The sequence below is a fragment of the Oculina patagonica genome, chromosome 1, assembly GCF_052425735.1.
Source record: "Oculina patagonica isolate OP01 chromosome 1, crgOcupat, whole genome shotgun sequence".
Classification (NCBI taxonomy): Eukaryota; Metazoa; Cnidaria; class Anthozoa; order Scleractinia; family Oculinidae; genus Oculina; species Oculina patagonica.
Window position 1 is genome coordinate 3,729,657 of NC_135758.1, and position 14,212 is coordinate 3,743,868.

Consider the following 14,212-nt stretch of genomic DNA (forward strand, 5'->3'; position numbering starts at 1 on the left):
AGAACTGATGGGCGGCACGCCTCAAACAGTTCGATGTAAAATAGAAGAACTAAACACGCAGCTTAATTTTTTGTCCATCAGAACTGATGGGCGGCACGCCTCAAACAGTTCGATGTAACCTAGAAGAACTAAACACGCAGCTTAATTTTTTGTCCATCAGAACTGATGGGCGGCACGCCTCAAAAATTCGATGTAACCTAGAAGAACTAAACACGCAGCTTAATTTTTTGTCCATCAGAACTGATGGGCGGCACGCCTCAAACAGTTCGATGTAACCTAGAAGAACTAAACACGCAGCTTAGTTTTTTGTCCATCAGAACTGGCGGCACGCCTCAAACAGTTCGATGTAACCTAGAAGAACTAAACACGCAGCTTAACTTTTTGTGCATCAGAACTGGCGGCACGCCTCAAACAGTTCGATGTAACCTAGAAGAACTAAACACGCAGCTTAATTTTTTGTCCATCAGAACTGATGGGCGGCACGCCTCAAACAGTTCGATGTAACCTCGAAGAACTAGCTAGAACTAATCACGCAGCTTAATTTTTGTCCATCAGAATTGGCAGACGACACGCCTCAAACAGTTCGATGTAACCTTTAAAAAAAACTAATCACGCAGTTTAACATTTTGTCTATCAGAACTGGCGGGTGATACGCCTCAAACAGATCGAGGTAACACAAGGACTACTAACGCCTCATCTGGTTCGATGTTTCCACTATTGTTTCCTATCTTTTTTATCAGTGTAGAGAATCTGACCGCCAAGTACGAGCCGCCAAGCAAAAAATAAATAATTAAACAGGGTAATGTTTTTAAAACAGCTTTATTGGGAAACTGTTCGTAAGATTTTTAAGAGCAGGGCTAATTGAAAACGCACCCGTTATTTCCCAAAAGCTTTTACAATGTATTGCTTTTCATTCGCCTTGTAAATTGCTGGAAGCGATTGATATTGTACAAGTCATTGCGCTTAAATCGCGCGGCTGGGTTTCTTAAGCGTGCAAGGCGTTGACGTGTGATTGACATTACGCGTTCATTTACCAAAGCGTACAAGCAATTTTTGCTGTGAGATCTGTCAGTGACTTCTATTGTTTTATCTTTAGTCCGGATCAAAGTTCGGTCATTTCAAATGTTCTCGTATCTTAGGCTTGCGTCTTGTCATGATAGTCCCCAGGGTCCCTGGACATGCGGTCAATTCTTCCTTTGGGCATGTGATCCTACGCAAGCAAATTTACGTTCCCCACTCCACACGAAAACAAGGGATTGCAGAGAATTGAACTCGACAGGGATTGAACTCGAGAGTTGCCCTGCTACCTTTCGGGCTCTCAACTAGAGTCAGCAAAGAACGTGATGTTCAATGGTGAGTTCATGATGACCTTGACGCACATCTTATAGTCTGAATCTCAATTCACTTTTTTTTTTAAATTTATCCCTTGGAGAAGTGGAGTGCTTACCACTTAGGCAAAAATATTCGGATTTTCTGAAATGATTTTAAAAATCAAATACATGGTAAACATGCCAGAATAGCTCTCGGAAATTTTGGAGTACTTCAGAAGTTTCCTCGTTTTTGCTGTTTTCGGTTGATTTTTGTAAAACTCAAGAAATAACCATTTAAGTGGTAAATCTAACCGGTAAAATCATTAGCACCTGTAGAGCAGTCATTGATCAAGTGACTCCTTTCATTGCCCTTATTTAAATGAACTTTATTCAATGAGCGAGATAATATATTCACTACACAATCCTCGTGATTAGTTATTTTACTTTTACTTTTACTTTGAAACGTAATTGAGTAATAAGAAATGTCCTTTCAATGGTATACAATGCTATGCTACCTCACGTGATCTTTTTCTATCAACTGTACCATAACATCGCAAAATAACATGTTATTTAATGGTGTTCTTGACTATAAACTGGCTTACAAGAACTCAAACTGTTAGGGACAAGTTTTATATACGAATTGTAGCCAACACTGTTCATACGACCAAAAACTCACCATCGGTCGAAACGTGCATGCAAATGTCTCTTGCTCAGTTCAGGAACCAATAGTTATGAGTGTCTGCTACAACTCAGTATGCTTAGGTAACCTGTGAAAATTGAGAGTAAATTCGTTGAGAGTAAACACCTTGGGATATTGCAGCCTTAAGCTTATTCGTATTTCGCATTGTCCTAAAGGCAGGTGCAGACACCTGTACAACTTGAATTGTAATTCTGCCTATTTTCGGAAAGTGACGAAAAACATCTAAAAAGGTCATAAAGTAGCAGCTCTCTGAGTCTGAATATTATAATCCACTTACTTAGGTTACTTGAAGCGTAAATATAAAAGCTACTGATCAATATTACGAGTTTATATCAATATTGTTTACATCCATAATTATGACGTGCTGTCATAGAAGCTTGACATCCAGGGAAGACCACAACTCTAAGTTGATGATTGAAAAGAAGTACTTGTTAATCAACCGTGCAAAGGAAAGTAGCTCCAAATGAGCCAAAACAAAAAAAATGAAGCTATCTACCGTAATTATTGTTCCTACTATCTTTTATTGTTCTTGCTATCTTTTTTGCTTTGTAACTTGTTGCGATCATGTAAAGAACTACGTGGATTATTTTTATTTCTTTTCTTTTGAACTATCAGCTTCACTGGGAGCTGCCACCTTGGACACTTCATCTCTCAGTTGCTCTTGTAATGCAAGGAGGATGCGCACAACGTCCTTCAGTTCATCTCTGGTTCTGTGTGAAAAAAGGTTGCACAAGACGTTACTTACAGTATGAGCTGTGGCAACCATAATAGAGGGCATCAAGACTTGAAGATGTTGAAAATAACTTACAATAAGAATACAGGTCAATCATACTTTTTCCAATCAAGAAATTGATCTGGCCATTTCTTTTCTAAGCTCCTCTCTCTTATTCTCTTCCCCTTTCTCTACACCCAAAACAGTAAGCGACGGACTGTATTACCGCGGCATTTCTTACCGCACCTATTCGGGCACTAATTTACATGATACAGTACTCGCGAGCTTTAGGAGAATTATTTGGAATTATATTAAGTGACCCAAGGACTTTTGGCCAAGACTACAGATCCTATCCTCGCTGTAAGAACCTGTTATAGTCACCACTGACATGAAACAAAGAATGACCAAGAACTGCGAAATAATAAAGAGCACGGAAACAATATCTTCAAAACAAAGAAAGGTTTTACAGAGTAAACCCAAAACTGAGATTTTTGAATACATTTTAGCACTATCCGTAAAAAATGATACCTTATGGCCAAAAATGTCATGCTCAAAAAAGAGTGTCTTATCATGAGACAAAGATACGCTTTCCCATTAACAGCATCTACAGCTGGTGATAATACGACATAAATTGTATATGTGTGTGTGTTTTTGACACAGCTGGGAAGGTCAAAGGACTATTTTGTTTTCCAACGATTTCACAACACTTAACAAGCCAGATATGATCTAAGATATTGGGCTACTGCAGCGATTTACCGTTCAAGATCCATGATGTCGTCATTCTGCAACACCTTCTGCATGCTTGCACAATCTTCTAGGTACAATTTCGCTTCCCTGAATTCTTTCTTCTTTTTGTGCACCATACCAAGGTCAAACAGAGACTTTGCCGTGTCATAATGATCCTTCAGCAACTCACGTCGAATCTTCAACGCTTCCTCAGAATACTGTTTAGCGCTGTCATATTCACCCAGTGCGTAATAGTTGTTCGACAGGTTGTTGAGGATGGTTGCCGTGAAGGGGTGGTTACCAAGTTTTTCTCTGTAGATTGGAATGGTTTGTTGTTCCCTGACCTCTATAGCTTGCCGATGTTCTTGATCAAGAGAGAGGGCCACTAGAAATAGAATTTACAAATACGTCTAATAATTAATTAGCAATTTAATTGATAATTATTTCTGCAATGACACCCCTGTCCAAGATAGGATTAAGTCAAAACAGCAAAAACCCCACTACAACAGCTTTGCGTTATTTGAGGTACTTCTCGGCTCCGCGGTTCTACTCACTTCTAGCCGCCACTAGGGTATATATAATATATTAATGAGCTATGCCATACTGATAACTAAAGTCTTTCAAGGACGAAACAGCTGTCCATTGCTGCTTCTCCTCTGTTAATATGGCTGCGTGCACGAGTAAGGTACTGGTGACACCACGGAACTAATATAGCATGCTTCTTTCTATCTTAAATTGTGATTCAGTAAAAAAAAAAGGTATCAAACCCCTACGACCAGAGGTCATATTTAGAACCTAAAGAAGACAAAATAAAGGAACAGCACGCACCTGCAAGATCATTGTATGTTGCACCAAGCATAACAATGTCCTCGTCTCCGCGTGCCTTTCGAATGTCGATTGCTTGTTGGATCTTGTCTTTCCCTTCAATGAGGTTGTGTTCTTTTACCAGGCATCGGCCGAGTTTGGCAAGACACTGAGCTCGACTGTTACCATTATTGATGCCAAGAGAACTCTGGATTCTGTCGGCTTCAATCAGATACGTTTTGGCTCGTGCGGCGGCTTTATAACACAGACCCGGTGAACAGCAGCAGCTGAACACTTCTTTGATCCCCAGGGAGGTGAGGCACTCACTTAATCTCTTTTGATCCTTAGCTTCTTCACACTTCTTTCTCAACATGTTAAATATCGTGTCGAACTTCTTCTTTCCCATCATCTTTGCGAGTAGTTCTCCCACGTCATTAAACACATCGATGCACCTTCGCTCTTGACCTTCATCCATAGCACCATTTTCAGCAAACCAGTCAATAAGCTGCGAGATGTTTTCGTCTTCTTGCCGAAATGCGATGATAGCTTTCGAGACTTCAGTGCTGAAGAAGGTCTTGAAGGTTTCTTCAAGAAAGGTAAGGTAGTAATCGATAAACAACTTACGAGCATTGCAAAACACTTTGCGGTAACGTGATTCCAGGGCCTTATTCTGGCAATAAAGACTAATCACGGTGAGGAGACTATACTGGCAAGGAGATGTAGGGTCAAGGACGTTCTGTTCCAGAAACGACCGCCGTGCCAGTTCTGATATGGTAGTTTTTATCTCAGGCGACTGGAAGACATCAACAGCTCTTTGCAAAGTGAAAAGCCCTCTGAAGAGAGCCAGGGACACGAGAGTGTCTTGCATAGGTTCATCAAGTCTGTTAAAGCAAGCATCGAGACAGACCTTTATCTTGTTATCTTCGGATGCAGTCGAAATCCTCGTAAGCAGTTCAAATGCATGCTTCGGGTCTGCTTTCGTCAACATTTCCAAAAGATCCGATGGGTGGTCCTGCCACGAAGCCAAGGTGCAAAGGACGAGTGGAATACCGCCACAAAATTGAGCTATTTTGTAGGCAGTTTCTTTTGCAATTGGGGTATCACCGTACACATTTTTCAGCAGTTGGAATGAGTCTTCTTCATTGAAGGGAAGCAGCTTTATTCGCTCTTGACTTGCTGCAGGAATATCAACATTCTCTGATGAGGTGACCAGCAAACGCACTTTTCTTGACTTTGTCGCGATTTCTGTGATGAACTTCATGATCCCCGACTCTTCCATTAGCATTTTAGATTGCTTCTCGGCACTCCTACTGTCACCCAAGTGAAGTAAAAATTCAAAGTTGTCGAGAAACAGTATGGTGTAGAACTCTTCTTCATTGATTAGCCGCCTTTTCATTTCAGAAATTTGCTCGTCAAATGGGAAATGGTGGAGCTGATAGCCAATCTTCTCACCTAGATCAACAAATGAGGCCACATATCTGCAATTTACGTACACGACAACGATATTCGGATTGGTATCCAACATCTCGTTTGTCGCCTTGATAGCAGTGGTGGTTTTCCCTATTCCGATGGCACCATGAACCAGGACACATCTGCAGTCGTTTTGTGGGTCTGGGCTAAGGTATTTTTTTATTTCCCTAAGTTCTCTCATGCGGTTGACGAAATGTCGAACAGGACGCGGGAGACCAGACACTTTTCGCAAAACGCCTGTAAAGTAGTAAATAATAATAAAGATGGTAAATTTTAAGCTCGGTAATAAATAATGAAGATGAGGTGTTCAACATGACTCGAGCATGGGACAAAGAAAAAATCTTAGTCCCCGACGGGGATCGAACCCATGGCCTCCCAAGTACCGGTTGGGCGTTCTAACCAACTGGGCTTCGAGAGACTCGTTGTGAGCTGGGCCATTTACTAGGTTGATATGTGACACGCGTCCTGCATACTGCTAGGATCAGCAATGTCGAAATCATCAAGTTTGTAGTAAATAATAATAAAGATGGTAAATTTTAAGCTCGGTAATAAAGTAATCAGAATACTTTTACTATGTTTTGCTGTAAACACAATTTACACTATTTTGTATTAAAATAGATGACTGCAGAGGTTCTTTAACTTGACTGACAAATTTAAGAAGCCCTTTCAGGCTTTTAATTAAAAGTGTAACGAGAGGGAATTCTTGAGCAATCTACTGACAAACTAGCCTGCGAACGCAGACGTATTTCCGCCTGTCGTTTCTCTCCGCCGAAAAATAGCGTCTGCGAACCCGATCCACAAAACGATTTCCGTGACGTCAAAATTTTAAGCCAATCAGAGTTAAGCTCAGAAAAGTCCAGAAGTGCCACGCGTGTAGCCTGCGAGAGTATCGCGCGATTGCGTGGGGAAAACAATGGCGGACAATGGCGGGTTAGAAATGGAAGTTGCGCTGGGGAAAGTTTGTGAAGTGTTCGGGTTCAATAAGTTAAATGAACATCAGATAGACGCCTTAAATTACGTTGTGAAAGAGAAGAAAGACATTTTCGTTAATCTTCCAACTGGATATGGAAAGTCGATTGTATTTCAAGCGTTGCCTGTTTTGTATGCTTCTCTCGAAGCAAACAGTGAGAACAACATTGTGATCGTCGTTTCTCCTCTTGTGAGTTTGATGAAGGACCAAGTGAGCCTTTTATCGTCCCTTGGTATAAGTGTGATATCACTGAATAGCGACACATTGGAGACTGAGAGAGGTAATATCGAAAACGGCCGCTATTCGATCGTTTACGGATCACCAGAAACCTGGCTCGGTGACACAAGATGGCGAAAGATGCTTAAAAGTGACACGTATCAAAAATCGGTTCGAGCCATTGCTGTCGACGAAGCCCACGTTATTTGTCACTGGTAAGTTTTTGTTTTATTTTTTAATTTTTCAGGTTTCTGAAAAAGACAATAAGAATGATTATTTTTTGAAAAATAAACTAGTGAGCAGCACTCTGCGTTGAAACGAACAAGTTGTCACTTTCACTGTTGAAACGAACAAGTTATCACTTTCACTGTTGAAACGAACATGTTATTAGTTTCACGGACCATGGAGCACGAACTACTGCAGAGATTTTTCTATGTTTTTGTAATAACTTCGGTTGAAGTTCAAACCAAATCACACTGTTAACACAAATGATAATTTCTAGACGATTTCTATAATTCAGTTGAGCGGAAAGGAAATATCTCATATCACCTTCACTTGCCAGAAATGCATGGCACGTTTTCTCAAGTCTTACTCCATTTCTGCCCTTGCCTTTGTTTGCTGCTAGGGTTCAGAAAGCAATGCGGCCGTCTGATTTTGTTTTCACGTTTGATTACGTTGTTAAGTTGTGACTAAGCTGGCGAACAGGGACCATAACAACCAAGATAGTACTCAAGCTCTCGTAGGCTAGATCAGTAACACTTCTTTGCTAAGGTTTATATAATAAGCTTATATTGTCTCAGTACAGTGAAGTGTGAACTTTATCAAGCACAACCCATTTATTTAGTACTTTTTACTTCCCAAATCTGAAAGAATAATACGAAGGAATGAACATTTGGTAAAATATTTATTTAACACACTTGCAGTGCAACAACTCCAACCAAGGGCCACCCAAATTGCAAATTGACCAATAGTGTTTCCGTGTTAAACCGATAAAAAAAAATTATAAATTTTAAATTAAGTTCAATTAAGTTCAATTCTGTTCATTACAACTTTATGGTTCACCCAATGGAAGTCAAAGTTTTGATTGTCTTTGCTCATATGTCTTCTTTCCAGTTTTCCATCAATATTATCGAAAACAATAGCAAATCCAGAATCTAAGTTCAATTTGGCTTGCTTTAGTTCTGTCTTGACACTATCCATTTGTTGATTACACATTTCAGTGCAAATATGCCCAGTAGTGTTCCCACATCGTTCAATCAGCGTGGCAACCTCTGCTTCCTTTTCTGCAACAGTTTGATGACCTTCTGACATGTTTTTTTGCACATCTACAACTGCTTGATCATGCATCTCTCCAAGGACATCCAGTTTTTCACGAACTTTATCACTTGAACATGTCACTTTCATCTTCGCAAGTCGATTTAATGTTGACTATATGTAAAAAAAGAAAAGGCAAATCAGGCTGTTTAAAGGGTCACTAATAACACTACACCATTCAGCTCAATTATTTACAGTTATTTACATATTCTTTTGCCTGTTAACCAAGCAAAACGGACGAATTGCAATACACCATGGCTAGTTATAAATAAAATTTATAAACTACACTCTGCAGTGATAGTAGTAGCTTTAATGTAAAAATAAAACTTACTATACCCACAATACTGCACACAGGTCTTTTCCAAGTCAAAGTATTGTAATGGCAAAAAATAAATTACATTATAATTTTTTTAATGCAAGTTTATGTTCTTACTTTTCATACCCTTCATTCCTATAGACTGTATTGTATGCTTGAGTGTCAATAGGACTTGAGGATTTCATAAAATCAGACCTAAACGTTTTTAAAACATGTAACAAGATTGTACAAAGATAAAACGTAATCCTCAAAAACTACCAGATGTCTCACCTCTAAAGAATTCGACTTGAGTAGAATACCAAGGGTTGCAGCACAGCCATTCATGTGGGAATTTCGCTGCTTGAGAAGGATAGAGCCTGACACTGCTACACTGGGCAACCACTCCGGATTGTTTTGCTTCCTTGAGTTTGCACATGTCATTAAAAACGCATAGAAGATAGGCGCCCTTTCCTTCCACTCACAGCACAATCCCTTGAAATCGAATTCTGTAAGCTTTTCTTTCGTTGTAGCTCTGAGCATTGAGGGCTGTCGTCTTGAACATAGCCCATTCACTTGAAGGGTCATTAACTGTAACACTTTCTCGACAATAAATTTCTTTAGTGTCTCACTCTTCAACACCGCTCGTGCAATTCGCTGGGGAGAACCGTACGCGATCGCTTTACCAATGACTGCATAATCGTCCTTTAGCTCTTTATGAATGGGTTTGCTTGGGTATTCCACTCGTAGGTAAACCTTTGTTTCCCTTTCCTGTAGTTTCGGAACCTTCGACTCGTGTGATTCTTCTTCACGGCGCGGTGTAGACGTAAACATTGTGCCGCTCGCGCTGATACCAACGAAGGCTCTATGGACCAAGTTTGGTGGGGCAAACACAGGCGTGAGAAACGTAGAAGGGATCGGACTTAAAAAAATTCCGGGGTTTGCAAGTGTGGTGACGGATGGTGTGGTCGAAACGCCGCTGGATGAAACAGTGGAACATGGTTCGCCAAAGTTCAGACCTCTCTTCGCCTCCGGCGTGCTGCTGCAATCTTTCGCCAATCTTTTGACTCGAAACGGCACATTACCGTCAAAATCTCTGCGGATTTCTTCCTCGATTTCGCTTAGTTTATGTTGGGCATTTTTTAATCGCACGAGTCGATTATAGCACTTAGTGCGACAAATTGCCAGCTTTTGGTGGTCCACGTACACAGACAAATCTACGTTTGTTGCATGCTTCACCAGTGCAGGAATGTCCAAAGCGCTTTTTCCGAATACATTAACCTTCTCATTTCTAACTGCAAAGGTTTTTCTACAAAGAACGCAACTTTCAGCATCATTTGAAACCTTTTTCGGAGTTTCATCCATGGTTGATTGTTTCATATGCCATAGCGGGAAATCTCGCCTGTTGCTCGATGTTCCCGCCAAATGTATTTGCGAGGGAGCCGCGCGCGGAGTATTCGAGTCTCATTCTATCGCCGCATCTGATTGGCCGAAGAAAAAACAAAAGATTTGACGTCACGGAAATCGTTTTGTGGCTCGGGTTCGCAGACGCTATTTTTCGGCGGAGAGAAACGACAGGCGGAAATACGTCTGCGTTCGCAGGCTACTGACAAACAGGTTTCAAATCAAAGAAGATATCTCATAATGAAGACTTGGAATGGGCTTCTCGAAAGTCTAATACAGAAGTAGGTTGATGTGGCAAAGAAGCTAGCTACATTGATTAACTAGAAATAACGTCTATCAAAGATATAATTCGAATGGTATCGCGATATGTTGATGTAGCTGTTTCTGGTATTTTTGTGACGCGGCCATGGGGGGGCTGATCTCCTAGCTCGGTATTGCTTTTAAAACCTCCAAACGTTAAGAATCCATTAAACAATTATGCACTGTGGGTATTCCGCAAGAAAGACTGTTTACCACATGACGCCAGCTAGAAATGTTGAAAAATATGTAATACCTGCTGTAGACTCAGATGTTAAGCATTCTTCTTCTTCTTCTTTTTCTTTCTCGTTTTTATTTTCTGCATCTTTAGAGTAGCCACAACCTACGATTAAAAGTTCAGTATGAGAGTAAATTTGCTGGCGACAAGGCAGTTTCATGAAAAGCTTCCTATCTTAGGTTTCTAAACAACCTATCGGTCTTATTTGTACCTAAAATACGTTGATATATTTTTGGTGCCAGTAAAAACGCATTTTCAGTTACTCTTCGTGGAAATTGTCATAACTACAGCTATTGGTTTACAGCCACTAACATTTTGAAATATGAACTAATATAAGTTTGTGATGAATCAATATGCAATGTCCCAATAGCACCGACGGGATAACTCGTCCATAAAAAAGTTTAGCCCCACGCGGCTAGGTCAGAATTTGGATTGAATTTATGACGACTTGTGGACACCTGTTGTTAGAGCAAAAAAACCGCTTGCTCAGCCACAGACTTCATTATAAAGTTAGTTGTCCAAACAGCATATTTCCTTGCTAAGGTAGCGATGTGCGTTGCAAAACAAACGTCACTTTAAGCCATCCCACATTATTTGTCATTTGCAGCTCTTTTAAAGTTACTGCATTTAATTAAGCCAGAATCAAACGGCAACGAATCGACGAGAGTTGGTTAGAAAATAAACTATCGCTCCCGAGACAAACTTTCGCCACCGAATTTGAACCTGCTGATATTTTTATGAGAGAACGGTAGTTTTTGATCGTTTAACCGGCGCATCAGAGTTGCAAGAGAATGAGAAAGAAACAATCTTGAGATTACATCATTTCTTTCCATGACTCCTGTTAACCATCTCGCCCAACTCTCATCCCTCTATCCTTGCTTACATGTACTTACGTTCTCGTTTGATTTCGATTTAACAAAACAAAACTATGAAAAACAATCTAGTTTCTTTAGGTACTAAAAGTACAATAAACTTTCAAATTTACCTGTACGTTGCAAGAAATACTCCCGACAATCTTTGTATTCCTCTTCCGAAATCGTTGTCGTGAGAGTCACCTTCGTGAGGCCAAACTCCTTTAGAACGTCTTCTGTCACAAGGAATTTTTGCGCCATTTCATTCAAGTGTCCTGAACAATAGTCGTTCCATAGTCCTTCCACTATCTCCAAAGAACGGCATTCCAGTGTGACTATCAAACTCCCTGGCTTAGCGTCCACAAAAAGCACATTGCGCACCTCCCGCAGATACTGTAGAAAACCATTTAACTCCTCTGGCTTAGATGGGTCAACAGCCTGAAAGTACTTGTGCGCTATGAAATTCAAAACTCCTTGTGTGGGGGGGAGGCCTGAATATGCGGCATTTTCTTCAATACCTGCCACGGGTGATGCTTGTTGTTGGTTGGGTGTTATCGGCTTTGCGGGTGCGCTCTGGACACTTGGTTGTGGTTCCCGTGAGTTTGTTACTACCTCTGAAGCTCCTCCTCTAGTACCAGTGCCTGAGATGGTCTCACAATCCATCCGCAGTCGAATTTGAACTGTTGGGAGACATTTTTTCTAATTAACTTACTAAATCTGGAAGACGACAATACTTAAAACAGAAAAACAAACCTAATTCTTAGATGGACCATTACAAAGGAAGACTTTGATGAGCTAAACGACTATACAGAAAGTAGGCAAACATCAAATGTGTGATCCTGTATTTTTTCAAAGCCAGTTAAATTTAACTGTTGTACCGTAACATGGGCACGTTTGCAGCCGTTTCTTTGGGTTGACCTATCCAAATCTGCAAATCTGCATGGCAAGTCATGAACTGATACAAAAGTGCACTTTTTAACAACATGGTTCAAACGTCTACAAACAAAAAAGTCATTTTTTAACTGACCTCCAGATGCTTGAGAGCCGCCAGCTGGGGAACGGAGCCCATTTATGGATTGATGCACCTTCTCAATCTTATCCTTGATGTCTTGGAATTCCTCCCGAACTAGGGATTGGACATCTTGGTCTCCCTCTCGAACTGCAGTCTCTAAAGATTGAACTTTCTCTACGACAACATCTTTTATTTCATTTTGTCCGCTTTGGACACTTTTTATATTTGTCTGCAAACGTTCCAGGTCTTCTTGAGTTGAGGTCTTAAATTTCTCTATGGATTGCTTAACGTCTGTGTCGTTTTCATACCACTTCCACAGTTCCTCTACATTTCTTTCATCCTCAGTTGTGAGAGGATCTTTTAAAAAATTATTGATGGCCTCCTGCCATTCAGTTTTCTTTGCAGGGCTGATTCTTCCGGCAATTGCCACCAGAGCATCTCCGATTTCTTGCCAAAGTTGTGGGAACTCTTTATCTGTTATTTCCATCTCTTGGTTCACATGACCATACACTGAGTTGCGGTAATATTTAATTCTGACCAAATCTGCAGCTAAACTGTGGTCTGTACTCGCTGGTGGGAAATCCCAGCCTGTCGTAGGAGGGGTGAGGTTGCATATTGTTCTCAGCAACTTAAATAGCAATGTAACATCGCAATCTTCTGACTTGCCGTACACCCCTGGGGAAGGGTACAGACAGTCCCACTGTGGCTTGCTGAGCTTTGCTGATTTTAACTGCTTCTCTGTGGCGGGACTTTTTAGTATATTGGGAAGGTTACTAGGTGCACAAATCTGATCGAAAAACTCCCTCAGCAGTGTGGTACCTCCACTTATTAAAAGCCGTGCGAGACGTTGAAAGTTTCCTTTTCCTCTTGTTGAACGAAGCACTTCATCTGGGTCTGGGGCAGCGGCCATTTCATCCAGAGCTCGGCACGGGAATATGGATTCCTTCTACTTCATAATTCAAATTTCAAACCAATTCCACTTTCTATAGCACAAACTGAGGAGCCATCACCACTCGTCTGAAAATAAATAAACAGTGTTGTCAATGTTCCGAGAACACAGCGCCATTATTTGTATGGTTTTTATATATCCCACATAATCCTTCTAGGATGGGGTATCGTAAGATATTTGAAATTGTAAGCTCGTATTAATGATAGCGATCACTAGGGTTTCATCATTAGTATTAGATTTATCTAGGTTGATTATTGGGAACCTGACATGAAGACAGCCTAAAACGTTAATTAATTAAGTCAGTTGTTAGTTGAGTTTGGATTTACTGCCATGATTTTTTGCAAAATAAACAAGAGTTTCATCAGCATGAAGCTCTACGAGGCTCTTGAGCGAAGATATCCACAGTGAATAAAAATACCGACGGAGTGCTTTCGGCGTTTAAATAATGACAACTGATTGAAAAAAATAACGTTCAGACGCGTTGTATGGGTCTCCAAACGAAATCGAACAAAATCGAATAAAATTTGATTATATTCGATTACGGTGGAAATCAACCTTACATTTTACTTCGTTCGTAGTTTCCCTCGCAAAGGAGCGTTGCGTGACGGCACTAAAAACGGCTGCAGGGGGACTACTTCGTTCGATGTAATTCCATTTTCAAAATTAGATAGAACTATAACGATGAATTCTGTTATTATACATTGAAATAGAAAGAAGAGCGGAAAACAGTTGACAAATTTGCAACAAAAAATAACCATGTGGTTCCATCACTATCCATTTCACCATTTGTTTCTAGCTCCAGCAGCTTACTGTAAATAGATTGTTTTCTGCAGAAATTATTTTCAAAGGTAAAATGCATGAGACACATGAAAATGTGGTAAAGTTAACCAAGTTTGGGAGTTGTTTAATTTAAATGTTTCTGGAAACATGTTTTCTCGTTCTGGCAG

General features: G+C 40.4%; 2 protein-coding genes across 2 annotated transcripts; both read right to left on the reverse strand.

Moving 5' to 3' along the window:
* Positions 1-1,682: 1,682 nt before the first annotated feature.
* Positions 1,683-13,333, reverse strand: LOC144650988 (uncharacterized). Its single transcript, XM_078510871.1, has 6 exons — positions 12,332-13,333; positions 11,439-11,984; positions 10,472-10,558; positions 4,277-5,959; positions 3,479-3,833; positions 1,683-2,720 (listed from the first exon to the last, which is right to left on the reverse strand). The coding sequence occupies exons 1-6, from the start codon at positions 13,224-13,226 to the stop codon at positions 2,600-2,602; spliced, it is 3,687 nt and encodes a 1,228-aa protein (XP_078366997.1). The 5' UTR covers positions 13,227-13,333; the 3' UTR covers positions 1,683-2,599.
* On the reverse strand, positions 7,929-9,879 carry LOC144636162 (uncharacterized). The gene is made up of 2 exons (XM_078495322.1): positions 8,809-9,879; positions 7,929-8,336 (listed from the first exon to the last, which is right to left on the reverse strand). The coding sequence occupies exons 1-2, from the start codon at positions 9,877-9,879 to the stop codon at positions 7,929-7,931; spliced, it is 1,479 nt and encodes a 492-aa protein (XP_078351448.1).
* Positions 13,334-14,212: the final 879 nt, after the last annotated feature.